Genomic DNA, 18,905 nt, shown 5'->3' on the forward strand with positions numbered 1-18,905 from the left:
ACTGACTGACTGACTGACTGACTGACTGACTGACTGACTGACTGACTGACTGACTGACTGACTGACTGACTGACTGACTGACTGACTGACTGACTGACTGACTGACTGACTGACTGACTGACTGACTGACTGACTGACTGACTGACTGACTGACTGACTGACTGACTGACTGACTGACTGACTGACTGACTGACTGACTGACTGACTGACTGACTGACTGACTGACTGACTGACTGACTGACTGACTGACTGACTGACTGACTGACTGACTGACTGACTGACTGACTGACTGACTGACTGACTGACTGACTGACTGACTGACTGACTGACTGACTGACTGACTGACTGACTGACTGACTGACTGACTGACTGACTGACTGACTGACTGACTGACTGACTGACTGACTGACTGACTGACTGACTGACTGACTGACTGACTGACTGACTGACTGACTGACTGACTGACTGACTGACTGACTGACTGACTGACTGACTGACTGACTGACTGACTGACTGACTGACTGACTGACTGACTGACTGACTGACTGACTGACTGACTGACTGACTGACTGACTGACTGACTGACTGACTGACTGACTGACTGACTGACTGACTGACTGACTGACTGACTGACTGACTGACTGACTGACTGACTGACTGACTGACTGACTGACTGACTGACTGACTGACTGACTGACTGACTGACTGACTGACTGACTGACTGACTGACTGACTGACTGACTGACTGACTGACTGACTGACTGACTGACTGACTGACTGACTGACTGACTGACTGACTGACTGACTGACTGACTGACTGACTGACTGACTGACTGACTGACTGACTGACTGACTGACTGACTGACTGACTGACTGACTGACTATGTCTATACGTTGTGTTAGTTTGCTGCTGCTATGAGAGAGAGAGAGAGAGAGAAAAAAAAAAAAGTGTAAACACTCTGCGTGTCCTCCCGGGAGAGGGAGCCGGGAGGACACGCAGAGTGTTTACAGTTCTCTCTCTCTCGGTTCGGGAGCATGAGCTGTCTGTGGCGCAGCGCGGTGGTGGACTTGAGCCGGGAGGACACGCAGAGTGTTTACAGTTCTCTCTCTCTCGGTTCGGGAGCATGAGCTGTCTGTGGCGCAGCGCGGTGGTGGACTTCCTCGAGAGGGAGAGGGAGACGCAGAGCGTTTACAGTTCTCTGCTTCTCTCGCTCGGCGGGCAGCTAGAGGGGCGGGTGTTATTATGCTAATGCACCATATGACGTCCCATATAGGCAAATTTTCAGATGACTCACTTGAGGGAGGGACATTATTGTGAGGGGAGAATTGGAAGAATGCGCCAAATCGAGAATTAGAGACATAGATTCTATTACTATAAGTCCACATAGCTAGAAAATAACCCTAAACACAGGAAAAGGTCATTTATAAGATAGTTCCCCTTTAAAACAATGACAATAAACGTTTTATTAGGTTGAAATAATGTGGTTGTGTACTTATTTTTCTGTTAACTTATTATGGATTGAAAACTGAAAACCTTAATGCACAGTAACTGAACTCAATATTTTTAAGTTCTGGTAACTTATAATTATTATTTCTTTTACAGTGTAGTCTTGCAATCAATCAAAACTTATTTACACGATATACCTCACATTAGGGCTGGGCGATAAAACGATAACGATAATCATTGCGATAAATTATTTCCTCGAAATAAACATGAAACGTGGTCGCAAAGTTTCGATATATCGATTTTCCAAGCTTGGATATCATTGATCCAGTGGCGGTAGGCTGCCCCCTGGTGGAATATAATAATCTATGCACTGGGCGTCTTTACTGCGTAGAAGAAGGTGCGCGGACTGATGACGACATCAACTCGAGACAAGACATTCAGTTTTGGTGGTTTGAAATCACTCGGCATAATCACAAAAAACATTCATTCAGACTGTGTTGGATATAACAAAATGGATTTATATGGATTATGGACTTGGACACATTCATGGAGAATTCAAGCCGGGACCACAACGCTTCTCAAAGGGTTGGCTCGACACGCGACGGCTCTCCAACTCGTCTTGTAGTGACGGCTTCGTTCTACCGGAGCAAAACAAGTGAGTCTATTAATAGCCCATCGCGCCGGGCATAAGAAGTTAATTAAACTTGACAGAAATGTATATCGACGATAATTATCGATATCGAGTTATATGATTTTTTTATTATTATTTTATCACAATAACGTTTTTGGCCATATCGCCCAGCCCTACCTCACATTCACCCTCCATTCACATCCTGGTGTTCTCCTGGTGTTCTCCATTAGGCCTGTAGGTGGAGCTATGACAGCACATGTACAGTACACACACCGATGGTGTGTGATGTGTCCAAAAATTTATGGGCAAATGTGAATGAAATGGTCGCACTGTATGCAGCTGTTTGTCTGCATTGCATTCCCCCCCCCCTAACTCAGATGTAGGGTTGATACAACCATCATAATAATATTGTTAATAATAACAATAACAATAATGATGTAATAATGTAAAAATTATCATTAAAAATACCTGATTATGAGAGAAAAAAAATGTACGATGCATGGAATATTGTTGAGGCACACTAGTTACAACTATATTTCAAACAGGCACTCTATGTCAAAAAGGTTGCTGACCCCTGATCTAGACAGATGGTCGTCCCTTCCTAACTCCTTACAAGCCCGGGCTTCCATAATCAAAATGAATGTCCTGCCTAGGATACATTTTGTTAGCTCAATGCTCCCCCTGCCCCCTCCAATAGACCATTGGCGCAAGGTACAATCGATGGTATCTAAGTTTATCTGGAATAACAAACGCCCGAGAATCAAAATAGCTACTACTCAACGTAGGAAACAAGATGGGGGCCTCGCAATCCCTGATTTTAAGCTTTATTTCTGGTCCTTTTCACTGAGACCTCTGATGTGCTGGCTAGACCCTGTAGAGGCTGTATCTTGGCGCTCCTTAGAAGCGGCGGCGGTCTCACCGCTAAGATTGCAGGATGTAGTGTACTCCACTGTCCCTATTTCGAAATGCCGACTGAGATATGGACCGATCATAACTCACGTGATCCAAATATGGCGTAATGTACAGAAGTCATGTGGGGTTAAATGCCCATGGCACCTGGACTCTCCAATTTTTAATAACTAGCAACTACTTGTTGGGCACAAGCAGGTTAGTATTCCTCAATCCCATTCACAGCTGTTACGCTACTCCTGAACGATATAACAACACTACCCGCGTCCGTACAACTAAAAAGGGTTGTCCTAGCCGGCGTCACAGCAGCGAAGAAGCTAATAGCATTGAGATGGAAGGAGCCTGAGAAGCTCACAGTGATTAACTGGTCCCTAACACTGTTGGATGTGATTTATCTTGAGATATCCACGGCGCGGGTGATTGGGGTGGGGCAGGCTGGGATTGACCTGTGGTTTGCAACAGCTGAGAAGGTCAGGACCGCCGTGTGCGGCTGAGCGGGGTTGGGGTGCTTGTTCGGGGGAGTCCGGCGGTCTCGTGGGAGGGGGAGGAGGAAATGTCTTGTCTGTCTTGTCTTTTGTGTTGTCCTCTTGAATTTAACTGGGGATTTTATTGGGGGGCAGCTATTTAGCTATTTCTTCACTATTTGGTCACTTTTACACGGTTCCTGTGAGTCTATGGAACACCTCTGTAGGTTTTTGTTTTTCATGAAGGTTCATTGCTCTGTTTTCGAGTCGTGTTCTCAAAAGTGGCGTTTTTCTACCTCAGGACCTTAGGCCGTTTTGAGGCGGGGCTCCAACCACTGTGTGACCCGGTGGCATCTGCCACATTGTTATGCAGCTGGGAGATCTCTGACATCACTGATATGCACATTTTGTGATAACTCAGCTCGGTGAGGGTGAATGCTGTGAGGTGAATTGGAAGAGTGGGCCTTGTTGTGAATTAGAGATGTACGTTTTATTAATATAGGGCCACACGGCCGGGAATCGGGGCTGGATACTGGGAAAGGCCATTTATTAGATAGTACCCCTTGAATTAAAAATTTTAAAAGGTTGAACTCTGTTTTCTTTTCTTTTTGTCTTTATAATTTATAAATTGTTATTATTGTTTTTGTTATTTTCATGTGAAGTTCTGTGTATTGTGATTGTGATTAATGTGTTGTCTTGTTTCATGTAAATAATAATAAAAAAAATGTGATAAAAAAAAAAAGACTAGGGCTGCAGCCATGCATCGTGTCGTCTCTACGAGTCTTAAGACTAGGGCTGCAGCCGTCCATCGTGTCGTCTCTACGAGTCTTAAGACTAGGAGCCGTCCATCGTGTCGTCTCTACGAGTCTTAAGACTAGGAGCCATCCATCGTGTCGTCTCTACGAGTCTTAAGACTAGGGCTGCAGCCATCCATCGTGTCGTCTCTACGAGTCTTAAGACTAGAGCTGCAGCCGTCCATCGTGTCTACGAGTCTTAAGACTAGGAGCCATCCATCGTGTTGTCTCTACGAGTCTTAAGACTAGGGCTGCAGCCGTCCATCGTGTCGTCTACGAGTCTTAAGACTAGGGCTGCAGCCGTCCATCGTGTCTACGAGTCTTAAGACTAGGGCTGCAGCCGTCTCTACGAGTCTTAAAGGGGAACTCCACTTTTTTTGGAAATTAGCTTATTTAACATCTTCCCATTTATGATTTGAATGCACTTGTAAGGCAAATGAGTATTCGTAGGCAAATCAACATTGAATGTCCAATCTCTGGTTACGCAGGAAGCAAGTATACAACCTGGTTCTTTAGGGAACTATAGCGATGGTACTTAATGATTATAGCTGGATATACTAAAGGGGGGTCCTGCTGGTTGTAAGTCAGTAGGGGGGGGGGGTTAGGAGAGCCGCCGGCGATATCCCATCTGGCCAACGATTTCTTGGGAGAATTCAGAGTGCTGAACACGGTGCCCACAGAACCTTGGTCCACAGATGAATACAGTTGGGCCCTCTTGTAGACGGTAGCTGCCGGTCCACAACGAAGAGACGTGAGGCGACCTCACTCGGGGTAGAGCGCCGTCTCACCTGGACTCCTCTCGGGGGGTAGTTCCAACACTCACCAGTGTTGGCTGTTATCCATGGCATAAATCAAAGCACCCAAAGCAAGTAGATAATCCAAGCCGTGTAGGGCTCGCCGTCGTCCGGGTAAGGTAATCCAATGTGCAGGTCCACTCGTCCTAGCCCAGAACTCCTCGGATGAAAGCACCACACGTGGTCTGCCCAGCCTGGTTAAGACTCTAGATAACGCGAGGAAACGATGGGGGTACTACTCACTGTATAACTCTAACCGAACGATGCACCATACATAATAGACTATTATTAACTTAATAGAAATACGTCCCACTCGACGGTATAGTGCCAAACTATGACAATTCAACTATTAATCCACACGATGTCTCAATGCCATTCTGAGGCCAAGTTGACCATACTGCACCACACGTGTATCGTGGGTGAGGCTTAACGTCTTGCCACTAGGTTGGAGGGTAAAGAACTAAGGGCTAAGGGACTAAAAAGAAAGTTCTACTTTACTTGCGCCATATATATATGCGCTGTGAACAAATAGTACCATTCGTATTTCGCCAGACGTATTCCTACGCGGAACCGGGCTAGTAACGACATGTTCGTCGGCACGATTGAACTTGAACCAAGGGGCTTGGCTGCTGGCGCCAAGTTCTTGTCCAATGAGAGAATGAAACTATTATGGGCTGTTAGTAGACTAAAGGGATATTCAGTGTATATGTACAAGGAATATACAAGGGATATCAAACGATATACAAATACTATTAAATATATATCCATAAATAAATATATATATTCGGTTTAATCTGATCCTTCACAACAGCCGCCCCCTAATTAGTCCCACCTTATTAGCTAAGCAGAGACAGATTAACCGCACTGTCTACCACTCAAGGTCCGCTGTAAGGGTCAGTCAACTCACAAAGTCGTGGGGTCATGGTCGTCATCGATAGTGTCTGGGAGTCTGGGCAGTTCTATTAGCCTCGCCACGGGTCGTGTGTAAGTTCGCACTTGGACGAGCACTTCAGCTGCTCGGACCTTTCCATCGGCACCGGTGATCACTTTGCTTACGCGGCCAGCCGGCCACATAGCTCTGGGTAGTGACTGGTCGATAATCATGACGACTGTTCCTTCTGTCAAATTGTCTCTCTCTTTTACCCACTTCTGGCGGGTCTGTAGAGACGGTAGGTAGTGGAGTAGAAAGCTGTTCCAAAACTTGTCGGCCAGTACTTGCCTGTACCTCCACATTCTTCGGCCGTTCGCTTCTTCAGGCCTGTACATTGTCTGGGGTAGCGCGGGGTCCAGCCGCCCCATCAAGAGTGTGTTGGGGGTGACTGGGTCGACATCTGCTATATCACTGGAGACGTAGCCGAGGGGCTTGGAGTTCAATACTCCCTCGATCTCCGTGAGGACTGTCATTAGGACTTCTTCCGCTACAGTCTGGGCCCCAAGCACGGCGTACAGGGCTGTCTTTATAGAACGTACTTCTCGTTCCCAGGTTCCACCGAAGTGGGGTGCGTTCGGGGGATTAAACTGGAAGTCAATCTGGGATGGAGCGAGGTGGGTCTTAAGTTCTGGGCCCATAGCTTGGAAGCTCTCTCTCAGCTCTCTTTCTCCGCCTTTGAAGTTTGTCCCGTGATCAGACAACAACGTAGACGGTTTTCCTTTCCGTGATGTGAATCTTCGGAAGGCCATAAGGAATGAGTCTGTGCTCATGGTTGGAAGGAGTTCGATATGTATCGCTCTGGTGGTCATGCATTTGAATACAATACCCCACCGCTTCTCGGTTCCTCTTCCTTTCTTTATATACAACGGGCCAAAACAGTCCATGCCTGTGGAGTGGAATGGCTTGTCGCCGAGTCGGAGGCGACAGGGGGGTAGGTCAGCCATCCGGGGTATGCTGGGCTGCGCGCGCCACTTTCGGCAGTCTAGACAGGTTCGCTGGAAGCGTCGCACTGCTTCTCTCCCTTGAAGTATCCAATAGCGACGTCTGATCTCCGCGAAGACTCTCTCTGCTCCTGCGTGATGCACATCCTCGTCGTATTTCTTTATGATCAGCTCTGTGACCTTGTGTCGGCTGTTCAAGACTATCGGGTACTTAACGTCATCCGGTAGATTGGGGGCCCTCCGCAGACCACCACCCACTCTGATGAGATTATGGGTGTCGCTCTCGGGTGCCAGGTGGAGCAATCTGCTGTCTGATGGGACGGGCTTTCCTCCCTGTAGACAGTCTAGCTCGTCGGGGAACGAGTCTCTCTGGGCTCGTTGTAGTAGAAGAAGTTCTGCTTCTTCGTAGTCAGCTGCTGAAATGTCGGCAGTGGGCTGAATCTCTGGGTGGTGCCACAGGAATGTCTTTAGCTGCGCACTCTGTAGGGTAATGCAATCATCTATGTTGGGGTCTGTGGAGGCGACTGTGCTCAGTCCACAGAACATAGGTTTCTTGTTCTCAGCCTCCTCTTTACTCGCTTCCCGTGGGGTGGGCGTAGGCCACTCTTCTTCCGGGAGCTTGAGGAACTCTGGTCCGTCACTGTAGATGTTGTGACGGGTGAGGTCATCTAGGGACATTCCCCGGGTGATGACGTCAGCTGGGTTGTGTTTGGTGTCCACATACCGCCAGCTCGCTGTTTCTGTTAACTCTTGAATCTCGGTGACTCTGACTCCCACGAAGACTTTGTATCTGCATGAATCAGACTTGATCCATGTGAGTACTGTCGTGGAATCTGACCACAAGATTGTTCTGTGCACCGGAATGGTGAGTTCACGTTGGATTAACGTGGCTAGATGCGCTCCTGCTAGGGCTGCGCAGAGCTCTAGACGCGGGATAGATTGTTGCTTTCGTGGGGCTATTCTTGAGCGAGCCAGGATGAAAGCGGTGTGTATCTCTCCTCCCTTCTCTTGGGCACGCAAGTAGGCCACTGATCCATAGGCTACTTCGGAGGCGTCGCTGAAGACGTGTAGATCCATCTTGCATGTCTCTGGCCTCACTGTGGGTGGGAAGTAGCTGCGGCGTATATTGACGCCTGGGAGTGAGCGGAGTTCCGTCTCCCACTCTCTCCATGTGGAGGCAAGGGGTGCGGGTATTGGGTCGTCCCAGCCCTGGTCCTTGTCCCATAGTGCTCGTACAATCATCTTTGCCCTGGTGGTGTAAGGTAGAATACATCCCAACGGGTCATATTGTCTGGCGAGTGTTCTGTACACACTCCGTCTGGTGGTCGGTATCGCCGTCGACCTTCCCTGCTCCGTGGTCAGGGGTTTGTGTCTATAGTGGAGCGAGTCTGTTTTGAAGCGCCAGACTAATCCTAGTGTCATTTCTTGGGCTTCTCCTGGGATGGTCGCCATCCAGGTCTCGCTGCTGGCAGCCTTGTCCGCGGGGGAGAGGCTGCGCAATACGTGCGGGTCGCTGCTGGCCCACTGCCTGAGATCAAAGCCGCCTTTGATCAGGGAGGCGCGTAGCTTGAGTAGGAGAGCCTCGGCTTCTTCTTGAGTCGAAACGCTTTGTAAACAGTTGTCCACGTAGAAACTGTTCTTCACACTGTGTCGGACCTCTTCATCTGCTGCTGGGTCCTCTGCGACGTGTTTCTGTAGTGCAAATGTAGCACAGCACGGGCTGCATGTGGTTCCGAAGGGGAGGACTTCCCACTGGTAGATGGCTGGGTGCTCATCTCCGATCCTCTCTCTCCATAGGAACCGCAGCAGGGGCTTATCCTCCTCCACTAGTCTCACCTGCAGGAACATCCCTTTGATATCCCCGCTGATAGCCACCTTGTCCTGGCGGAAGCGTAGTAGCACGCCTAGTAGAGAGGGGCCGAGTGTGGGGCCGGGCAAGAGCTCTTTATTCAGATTTTGGGATCCGATCTGGTAGCTGCAGTTAAACACAATGCGATCCTTGCCGTTGTGGTGGACCTTGTGGTGCGGCACGTACCATGATTCGGTCGTCTGATCGGCCTCTTTAATGTCAATCTTTGTCACGTGTCCCGCTGTGATTAGCTTCTCAATCTCAGCGCGGTACACACTCTCTTGAGCGGGGTCTTTGGCTAGGCGCCGCTCTGTGTTCAATAGATACCGCTCCGTAGCGTCTTTCTTTGCGTGAAAGGTGGGCATTCCCTCTCGCCTCAGGAGTGGAGTTGCGTATCTCATCACTCCGCTGACTGTGACTCTCTTTGTCCCCTGCTCGAGGAGGTTTATGGCGTAAATGTCTTCTTTAGAACGAATGTCTTTCTTTTCGTTCTTAAAGGGCATTGTCTCTAGTGTCCATAGCCTCTCGACATGCTGCAGGAGAGTGGTGTCTTCTTCTGTCACTCTGGAGTGGAGGCAGCTAGTGGCTGCTGTTCGGTTAAGAGATTTAGCGAGGGGGCCTTGTAATGTCCATCCTAGGCGGGTCTCGACTGCTGCAGGACAGCCTCTGGGTCCTGTATGGACCCGGTCTATCGGGACTATGAGGTCTGCATGGTCGGAGCCTATCAGCAGGGTCGGGGTGGCGCCGTCTATGAGCGGGATAGGTAGTTGACGCAGGTGCACATATTTATCCATCAGTTTGGCGATGGGGTAGGTGTACTGTGATAGTCCTATTTCTTGGCTGGTGAAAGCATCTGTAATCCTATACCGTCGCTCTGGCTGCCCGCTTGCTGCGATAGTGAAGGAGACATTCTCGCCTTTTATCGTCTTTAAATCTCTTCTTATTGTCCGAATCGTCATTTGGTTCTCGCTCCCCCGCAGTCCCAGCTGGGCCGCAGCGGACGCGAGCAGAAGGGTCTTCTCTGACCCGTCATCAAGGACGGCGTAAGTGTCCATGACTTTATCTTGGTAGCTCAATGTTACACGGACTACCTTTAAGAGCACTTGGGCGCCGCTGCTGCTGGCGGGGTCAATGTACATGACACTTGCCTTTGTGCTGCTCGATGGTGCAGGTGCAGGCTTTCTTCTGTTACTGTCATGTAGGACATCTAGGTGGGCTCCGTCACACCGACTGCACCTCTTCTTTAGGCGGCACTCGGCTGCCATGTGACTGCGCGCACATCGGTAACAGCGCCTGTTGGACTTTATCCATTGACTCACTTCTTCTGCATTCATCTTTGTGAACAGGTCACATTGTGACAGCCAGTGTTCCTTCTCGCAGTACGGGCACACCATCTTCCACTTCTCTTTTCTCGAGGGGGTACTGTGGTTCTTACTGCTCGGTACTGATTCTGATTGGTGCATGACAGTCACCGATCTTCTTCCATCGTTTATTCTCCTGGGTCCCTCTCTGGAGCTTGGTGTGCTCCGCACGAACGTATCCAGTCGTAGGCTGCTGACTTCTCTCGCCAGGAAGTCGGCTAGATCGAGGAGGGATGGTTCGGGACCGTTAGGATCACGGTGGTCTCTCTGCCGCCTGAAGCGCTCTTGTCTGGCGGGTGGCAGCTTCTCTAAAATCCTCTCGACGTTAGAGTTGGCGTATAGCTCGTGCATACCCTTTTCTCGTTGCGCTCCCAGCATCCCTACCAGGGACTGCACTTTTATAGACAGGTCGTCTAATGAGCGATTGTCTGTTGCTGGGGGTAGGCGGTCAATATGCCTTATCTCTTGGATTACGTAATCCCATATACGTCCATATCTCTGGTCCAGCGCTGCTAGAGCCGCGGTGTATGGGGTCGTAGAGGTGGCATAGGCTAGCGCTATATTGTGCGCTCGGGGTACTTTCAGGTGCTTCAGTAATATTGCATACTTGTGGCGTTCATCAGCGACATCCACCATCATTGTCTCTAAGCACATCCGGAGCTCCGTGTACTGTGCTCGATTCTCATAGGTGAAGTCTGGAAACGTCGGTGTGCCAATGTATGACGCCGTGGATGGCTGATACATCGGCGAGCGTTGGGGGAGAGGCCTCCTAGGCGAGTCTCCTCTTGCGCCTCTCTGTGGGCTGGTACCGGCAGGGTACCATGGCCCGCTGGTCCAGGTGCTATTCCTCGGGGCTGGTCGTGCGTCATGCTCACCCGTGAATAGAGTCGGGGGTCTGTAGCGCAGCGCCGCGGGGGTATAGCCTGGGCTGTACTGGACCTCCTGGTCCGGTGGAGTACTGTGCTGTCGTCGGGCTTGGTTCTCTTCCTCTCCCTCTTCTTCTTCTATCAGGTCCTCTAGATCCTGTAGTCGTTTATTTAGCTTCTCCGCAGTGTATGCCGCTCCTTCCTTGTAGCTGGGTCTCGCTTGGACCGGTCGGGGAAGGGGGTCTGCGGGGGGTATAGGCTTGGTCTGTTGGTCAAGTTCAGGGTCGCTTGCTCGGTTAGGGGATGCTGCCCTTGACTGTTGTCTCGACGAGTTCCTTGAACCCCTGGCGGAGGGAGAGGGTGTTGCCTTGGTGATCAGCTGCTCCATTAGCTGCGCTTGTAGTCTGTCGCGCTCGCCCTGTAGTCTGTCGTGCTCGGTTTCGCGCTGGATGAGAGCGAGGTCGCGCTCTGCCTCTCTTTGGGCACCGTCAGCGGCGCGCTGGGTGTCTGCTCGGTCTCTGGCCATATTCTCTTCCGTCTGAAGGCGTCTCATCTCCAGGCGTATGCGCTCTTCTTCGCTCCGTTGCTGCGTCTGGAGTCGATCGCGTTCACCCTGAAGTCGTTCGCGTTCACCCTGGAGTCGATCGCGTTCGGTAGAGGCTGTCAGGCTGACGAGGAACGCCTGTGATAGCATCCTCTCCGCTTCGCTGGGGGAAGACGGTTGTAGAGGTGAGCCGCTCCTGGCTGTACTCGTTGGGGAGTCCTGGAGCTCTATCTCCTCGGCGCTCTCCTCATCTTGTTCCGTGCAGAGTTCTCTCTCTGTAGGGTTGTCTTCCTCCCGGGGCTGGTCGGGGACTACTTCTTCGGTATTGGCGGGGGGTAAAGGCATGTCAGCTCCCTCCTGGTCCCCACCGTGAGCTTGGTCAGTTACATTAGAACCCACTAGGGCCTCTGTGGTCGGGGTAACCTGGTCGTTAAGGTCAGACATAATTTTACTTTCTACTTTTACTGCGTTTACCGTTTGTCGAAGGCTAGGTAGTTGACTGACAGCGTAATCCTCTAAGTACTGAGGTGTCTGTCGTCTGCGCCGCGGGCGTTCTACGTTAGGAGGACCGTTTCGTGGAGTGTTCATCATAGGCCATTTCAATATTAATAACACTATATTAATATTACACTAGTTACCCTCCGGCTCGAAGGACCAATTGTAACTGAGGGGTACAATTCCCTGACTGTATTGATAAGTATGGTATCATTAAACCACTACCGCGTTATGTACTTTAACTACTGGCCACACAGTACATGATATAGATATGATGAACACTTTCCCACCATGAAACCAAGTCCACACAAATGTATAAGTCGAATATTTAATATATAGCAAAGGGTATATACAACGTTCACTTAATGACATTTATGATTTGAATGCACTTGTAAGGCAAATGAGTATTCGTAGGCAAATCAACATTGAATGTCCAATCTCTGGTTACGCAGGAAGCAAGTATACAACCTGGTTCTTTAGGGAACTATAGCGATGGTACTTAATGATTATAGCTGGATATACTAAAGGGGGGTCCTGCTGGTTGTAAGTCAGTAGGGGGGGGGGGTTAGGAGAGCCGCCGGCGATATCCCATCTGGCCAACGATTTCTTGGGAGAATTCAGAGTGCTGAACACGGTGCCCACAGAACCTTGGTCCACAGATGAATACAGTTGGGCCCTCTTGTAGACGGTAGCTGCCGGTCCACAACGAAGAGACGTGAGGCGACCTCACTCGGGGTAGAGCGCTGTCTCACCTGGACTCCTCTCGGGGGGTAGTTCCAACACTCACCAGTGTTGGCTGTTATCCATGGCATAAATCAAAGCACCCAAAGCAAGTAGATAATCCAAGCCGTGTAGGGCTCGCCGTCGTCCGGGTAAGGTAATCCAATGTGCAGGTCCACTCGTCCTAGCCCAGAACTCCTCGGATGAAAGCACCACACGTGGTCTGCCCAGCCTGGTTAAGACTCTAGATAACGCGAGGAAACGATGGGGGTACTACTCACTGTATAACTCTAACCGAACGATGCACCATACATAATAGACTATTATTAACTTAATAGAAATACGTCCCACTCGACGGTATAGTGCCAAACTATGACAATTCAACTATTAATCCACACGATGTCTCAATGCCATTCTGAGGCCAAGTTGACCATACTGCACCACACGTGTATCGTGGGTGAGGCTTAACGTCTTGCCACTAGGTTGGAGGGTAAAGAACTAAGGGCTAAGGGACTAAAAAGAAAGTTCTACTTTACTTGCGCCATATATATATGCGCTGTGAACAAATAGTACCATTCGTATTTCGCCAGACGTATTCCTACGCGGAACCGGGCTAGTAACGACATGTTCGTCGGCACGATTGAACTTGAACCAAGGGGCTTGGCTGCTGGCGCCAAGTTCTTGTCCAATGAGAGAATGAAACTATTATGGGCTGTTAGTAGACTAAAGGGATATTCAGTGTATATGTACAAGGAATATACAAGGGATATCAAACGATATACAAATACTATTAAATATATATCCATAAATAAATATATATATTCGGTTTAATCTGATCCTTCACAACACATACCTTTTTTGTCTCTGTGCGTGCATTTTAGCTTTGGGAATAGACGCTCCGTTAGCATAGCTTAGCTTCATCACTGGAAGTGAGGCAGGACAGTAGCCTTACAGTGCCTTACAGTGTATTGCAAGGTCTGACATTGACCAAACTTGATATGCATGACCTTGGTGGGCTCTAGGTCAACTCCTGAAAAGGGGGTCAATGTCAGACCTTGCAATCAAAAGTTAGGGGGCGCACTGAAATTATGGCAAGGGTTATTAGCCCCCTAACTTTTGATTGCAAAGTCTGACATTGACCCCCTTTTCAGGAGTTGACCTAGAGCCCACCAAGGTCATGCATATCAAGTTTGGTCAATGTCAGACCTTGCAATACACTGTAAGGCACTGTAAGGCTACTGTCCTGCCTCACTTCCAGTGATGAAGCTAAGCTATGCTAACGGAGCGTCTATTCCCAAAGCTAAAATGCACGCACAGAGACAAAAAAGGTATGCATCTTCTTGTCTAACTCCAGGGAAGATGTTAAATAAGCTAATTTCCAAAAAAAGTGGAGTTCCCCTTTAAGACTAGGGCTGCAGCCGTCTCTACGAGTCTTAAGACTAGGCAGAGATGCTCCTCTTTATTCCCCCCCCCCCCCCCTCCTTTTTCCCGTTTTCCTCCCATCCCAATGTTTAGTCGTTATGCCAATTCCCAATCCCCTTCCTGGTCGTTGCGCACTCTACCCCCTACCGTCGGTCTGGGAGGGCGGAGACTATCACATGCTTCCTCCGACACATGTATGTGTAGCCAGCCCACCGCTTCTTTTCACCTGGCAGCGTGGACTCTCACTGGGAGAGTGTAACGTGTGGAAGGTCACACTACCTCCCCCAGATCCTTCCCTCGCTGTGCAGGCGCCCCGACCGAACCCATCCCTAGTAGCGGCTAGCGGGCATGACGGACTGTGACGTAGGAACCGAACTGTAGGAGTCGCTGTTTTACAACGACCAGGACCCACCCTCTCCGGCTTCCCACCCGCTGACACTGCCAATTGTGTCGGTATGGACGGTCGGCCAACCCGGAGGCACCACAGCTGGATTCTATCCCACTGTCTCTGCGGTGGTAGACAGACGCTTAGTCCGCTGCGCTACCCGGCCACCCTTCTGACCTTGTTTTAGAAGCCACACTAGGCTACTTTATTTTACATCCTGAACGGCAGGCCTAATATTATTATTGCGTTAGGCTATTTGCAATAATGCAACTGCAAGCCAATGTTCCGAGGCGTATTGCCTTTTACACTGTTTAGCCTATTACGGCTAATTGTTTTTTTTCAGCCTGTTATTCGTTTTAACTTCTTGAATTCATATTTCTTTAGTTTGCAATAATGCAACTGCAAGCCAATGTTCCGAGACATTTTATTATGTTTATTGGTTAGGCTATTTGAATACACCGTTTAGCCTATTCAATCGCTAATTGTTTTTTTTTCAGCCTGTTAACCCTTTCACTGCCACACGACAGCCGGTTAACCCTTTCACTGTGACAATACAGAAGCCCTTTACTATCACACAACCGACGGCGATGCTCCATCATTAGCATCATTAGCTCCGCAGATGCGGCTGCGGAGCTAATGATGCTAATGATGGAGCATCGCCGTCGGTTGTGTGATAGTAAAGGGTTAACCTTCTGTCGTGTGGCAGTGAAAGGGTTACTAAATATGTGTTAATTCACTATTCGTTTTACCTTCTTGAATTCATATTTCTTTAGGCTTTTAATTAATTAATTAAAAACACAAATCGTTATGGACAACCAGTAACGTCACAGTCCGTCATGCCCGCTAGCCGCTACTAGGGATGGGCATTTTAAAGAAAAATCCAGATCGATTGATCGCATGATATACTCGATTAATCGTGTAATACTCGAAAAGGGAAAAAAACTAAAAAAATATATATAAATATATAAAAATAAAATAAAATGTTTAACTTATTTTTGTTTATTCACGTATATATGTTTAAGGTAGCCAACAAACAGTTAAAATCTTACACATACATGTGAAAAGATATCTAAAAAATAAATAATAATAAAAGAAATTCGTAAAGATTTATAATTTCGATTTTTTTTTCTTTTCGATTTTTCTCATCTACGAGTCGATTACTCACGCCCATCCCTAGCCGCTACTTCCCCTCATTTAATTCTCTGCTTATTTAATGCATCAATTCATCGCAGGCCATGTGCTTTTGTTTACATAATGGTTGAAATGGAGAATTCAGTTTAAGAGATGACGCTGCACCTTAAGTAGTGACAACGGATTCAAAAAACATCAATGACACTTTTAGAGAATTTTATTCACAACTATATAGCTCAGAGGTCAATTTTGATTTTATTTTTTATTTGAAATCTTTATTTCGAACATGTAAATGAATACAAACAAAATAAATAACTAAACAAAATCAAAACATAACTCAAACAAAATAATAACTAAACAAAAGCAAAACAATTTACATGTTCGAAAATGAGTAGGAAGAAGTATACACTTATTTAATCCTACCCCTTTTCCACTACTCAAATGAGTGTACTAATTTAAAACATAAATCTTTTATATATATATATGCAAAAAAAAACGATATATGTAAAACATGAAAGAAATAAAATAAAATTGTAAACAACCGTGAATATCAAGTCCCTTCTTCATCCCTGTACCTCGTGAACATAATTTCCTTATACATCAGTTTGAATTGTCTCTTGTTTGGACATTGCTTTAGCACCACATTTAGACTGTTCCACAGTTTCACTCCACATATCGAGATACAGTGTCTTCTCATGGTAGTGCGTACATTTCGAATTTTTAAATTGAGTTCTCCCCTCATATTATAACCCCCCTCCCTATCAAAGAACAGTTCTTGAATGTTTCCTGAAGTACATGGCCTTTTGCTTTATACATTAATTGTGCCGTTTTAAATTCCACAAGATCATTTAACTTTAATGTTTTTGACTTTAAAAATAATATGTTTGTGTGATCACGATAATCTGCAATGTGAACTATCCTTATGGCCCTTTTTTGGAGTATAAAAAGTGGTTGTAGTGTAGAATTATAAGTGTTTCAAATTGATCATTCCAAATTTGAAGCCCTCTCTCTCCCCCCCCTCTCTCTCCCCCTCCTCTCTCTCCTCCCCTCTCCCCTCCCCCCTCTCTCTCTCCCCCCTCTCTCTCCCCTCTCTCTCTCTCTCTTCCCCCCTCCCCCCTCCCTCTCTCTCTCTTCCCCCCCTCCCCCCTCTCTCTCTCTCTCTCTCTCCCCCCCAGCAGATAAAGGCAGCAGCAGCAGCAGCAGTGTGGTGAAGCAGGGCTCCATGGAGCAGCGGGAGACCACCAGGGGGCGCTGGACCCCGTGCCACGTGGAGCTGACCCCCTGCGAGCTCCGCCTCTACACCCTGGACAGCAGCGCCAACCGGCAACTGGCCACCGCCTACTCCCTGTCCCACTGCCAGAGCGTCACCCTGACCCCGCCCGCCCAGCCGGGCGACGCGCGCACCCTCCAGGCCCTCTTCTTCAACAGCACCCAGCGTCTGCAGCTGCGCGCGGCCTGCCAGTGGGAGGCGCTGGAGTGGCGGAGGCTGCTGTGGGAGCGGGTTCTGGCGGCCAGGCCCGCGGTGCAGCCACGCGGCAGGTCCCGGCTCCCCCCCGCCTCGCCCCCCTCCTCGCCCCCCGGCCCAGACGAGCCCCCGCCCCCCCCGGCCCGGCCCACCGCCCTGCCCCTGTTCACCAAGCGCTGCCCGGACGTCCTGCACGCCGGCCTGCTCCACCGGCTGACGGAGGGCGAGTGGCGCGCCTTCACCTTCGTGCTCAGCCGCTCCGCCCTGCAGGCCTTCCCCACGGAGGGGCGCGGCCCGGTGAGCGAGGCCGTGCTGCGCCTCCCGCTGGCCTCCTGCCTGGCCGTGCGGCGCGACCAGGAGCCCGAGAGCGCAGGAGGGCCCGCCGACCCCCGGGACCCGCGCTTCCAGGCCGTCTTCCCCGGCGAGGTGCTCCGCCTGCGGGCCGAGAGTCCACTCAAGGCCCAGGACTGGGTGGAGGCCCTGCGCAGGGCGGTGGGCGCTCAGAGGCCCGGCCGGGGGGCGGGGGAGGCCGCGGGGCCCCAGGAGGTGCTGCTGCGCTGCCGGCCGGCCCGGGAGAGGAGGCAGAGGGAGGCGCAGAGAGCCAAGCGGCAGTCGGTCACCAGCAGCTTCCTCAGCATCCTCACCTGTCTGGCTGTGGAGAAGGGGCTGACGGCCCAGGGCTTCAGGTGTGCAGGTGAGTGAGATTATTATACTTAAAGACCATTCAAGAAGCACGTTTTTCCTCATGTTTTCGAAAATATACTGTAGAGATGAAAGCTGCAGCTGCTACTAGTGTGGACTGAATGGGGGGCAGCAAAGCGTTATGGAAATGCCAGTATTCTGTGGTTCTATTATGGGTTGTGGCAATACATTTGAAAAATAATAGCTCGCAGCAACGTATTGAAAAAAGAACTATAAACTATAAATTTGTTCATTTTTGAAACCATGAACTTTAGTTAACATTTTTGAAATTTGAACTATGAACTGAACTAGTTCATTTTAAAATTTGTGAACTGTGAACTGAACTAGTTCATGTAGAAAGTGAACTTTCCCAACACTGGTTATATTTATCTTCTCTTATAGTACCAGAGAGAAGCTGAGGAGAATCAACCAGCAACAAAAGCAAAATTTATATAATTTTCTTTTATTTATTTATTTATTTTTTTACATTTTGAGATTTAACCTTTTTCCCTGTGGTATCGAAAATGGTATCGAATATCGATACTTTTCAAGGTATCCTATCGAAGTTTGAAATTTCAGTATCGTGACAACACTAGTCTCTGTTGAACAATACATCTCCAAACGTGGTGACCTCGTGGAAACCAAGGACCTCAACATCAACCCCATCAACATTAAATATTTACCACATATATATACATATCCATATCTGTCTGCATATAATCCTCCTATATACCTACTTATACACCTGCATATAACGCTGTATGGTAGTACATTAATGCTGTATATATACCATATATATATCCACCTGTCTGTACATACCTGCACATAATCCTTTTTAGATATCTGTAGATACTATATCTATATCTGTAGATACTATATCTATATCTGTACATATCTCTTACCTACTCTTACTAGTTATGCTGCTGGCCAGTATGACTACTACCATACTGTTTTACACCCAGTAGTACTAATTTATATATTTTATTTTATACCCAGTTTAATCACCTGTACATTGTATATTACTATTGCACTTTACTGTTAGATTTGCACTCTGGTTGGATGCCAAACTTATTTT

The 18,905-nt window shown here is 48.6% G+C and overlaps 1 protein-coding gene across 1 annotated transcript in view; it reads left to right on the forward strand.

Moving 5' to 3' along the window:
• plekhm3 (pleckstrin homology domain containing, family M, member 3) overlaps nucleotides 1-18,905 on the forward strand; it is a gene marked incomplete at its 3' end in the record, with an annotated part of 219,101 nt that overhangs the window by 46,870 nt on the left and 153,326 nt on the right. The window contains exon 2 of the mRNA XM_084311501.1: nucleotides 16,860-17,843. Coding sequence (XP_084167627.1) covers nucleotides 16,860-17,843 — 984 coding nt within the window. The remainder of the gene's footprint in view (nucleotides 1-16,859; nucleotides 17,844-18,905) is intronic.

Source organism: Notolepis coatsorum, assembly GCF_963971535.1.
Source record: "Notolepis coatsorum genome assembly, chromosome: 3".
NCBI lineage: Eukaryota > Metazoa > Chordata > Actinopteri > Aulopiformes > Paralepididae > Notolepis > Notolepis coatsorum.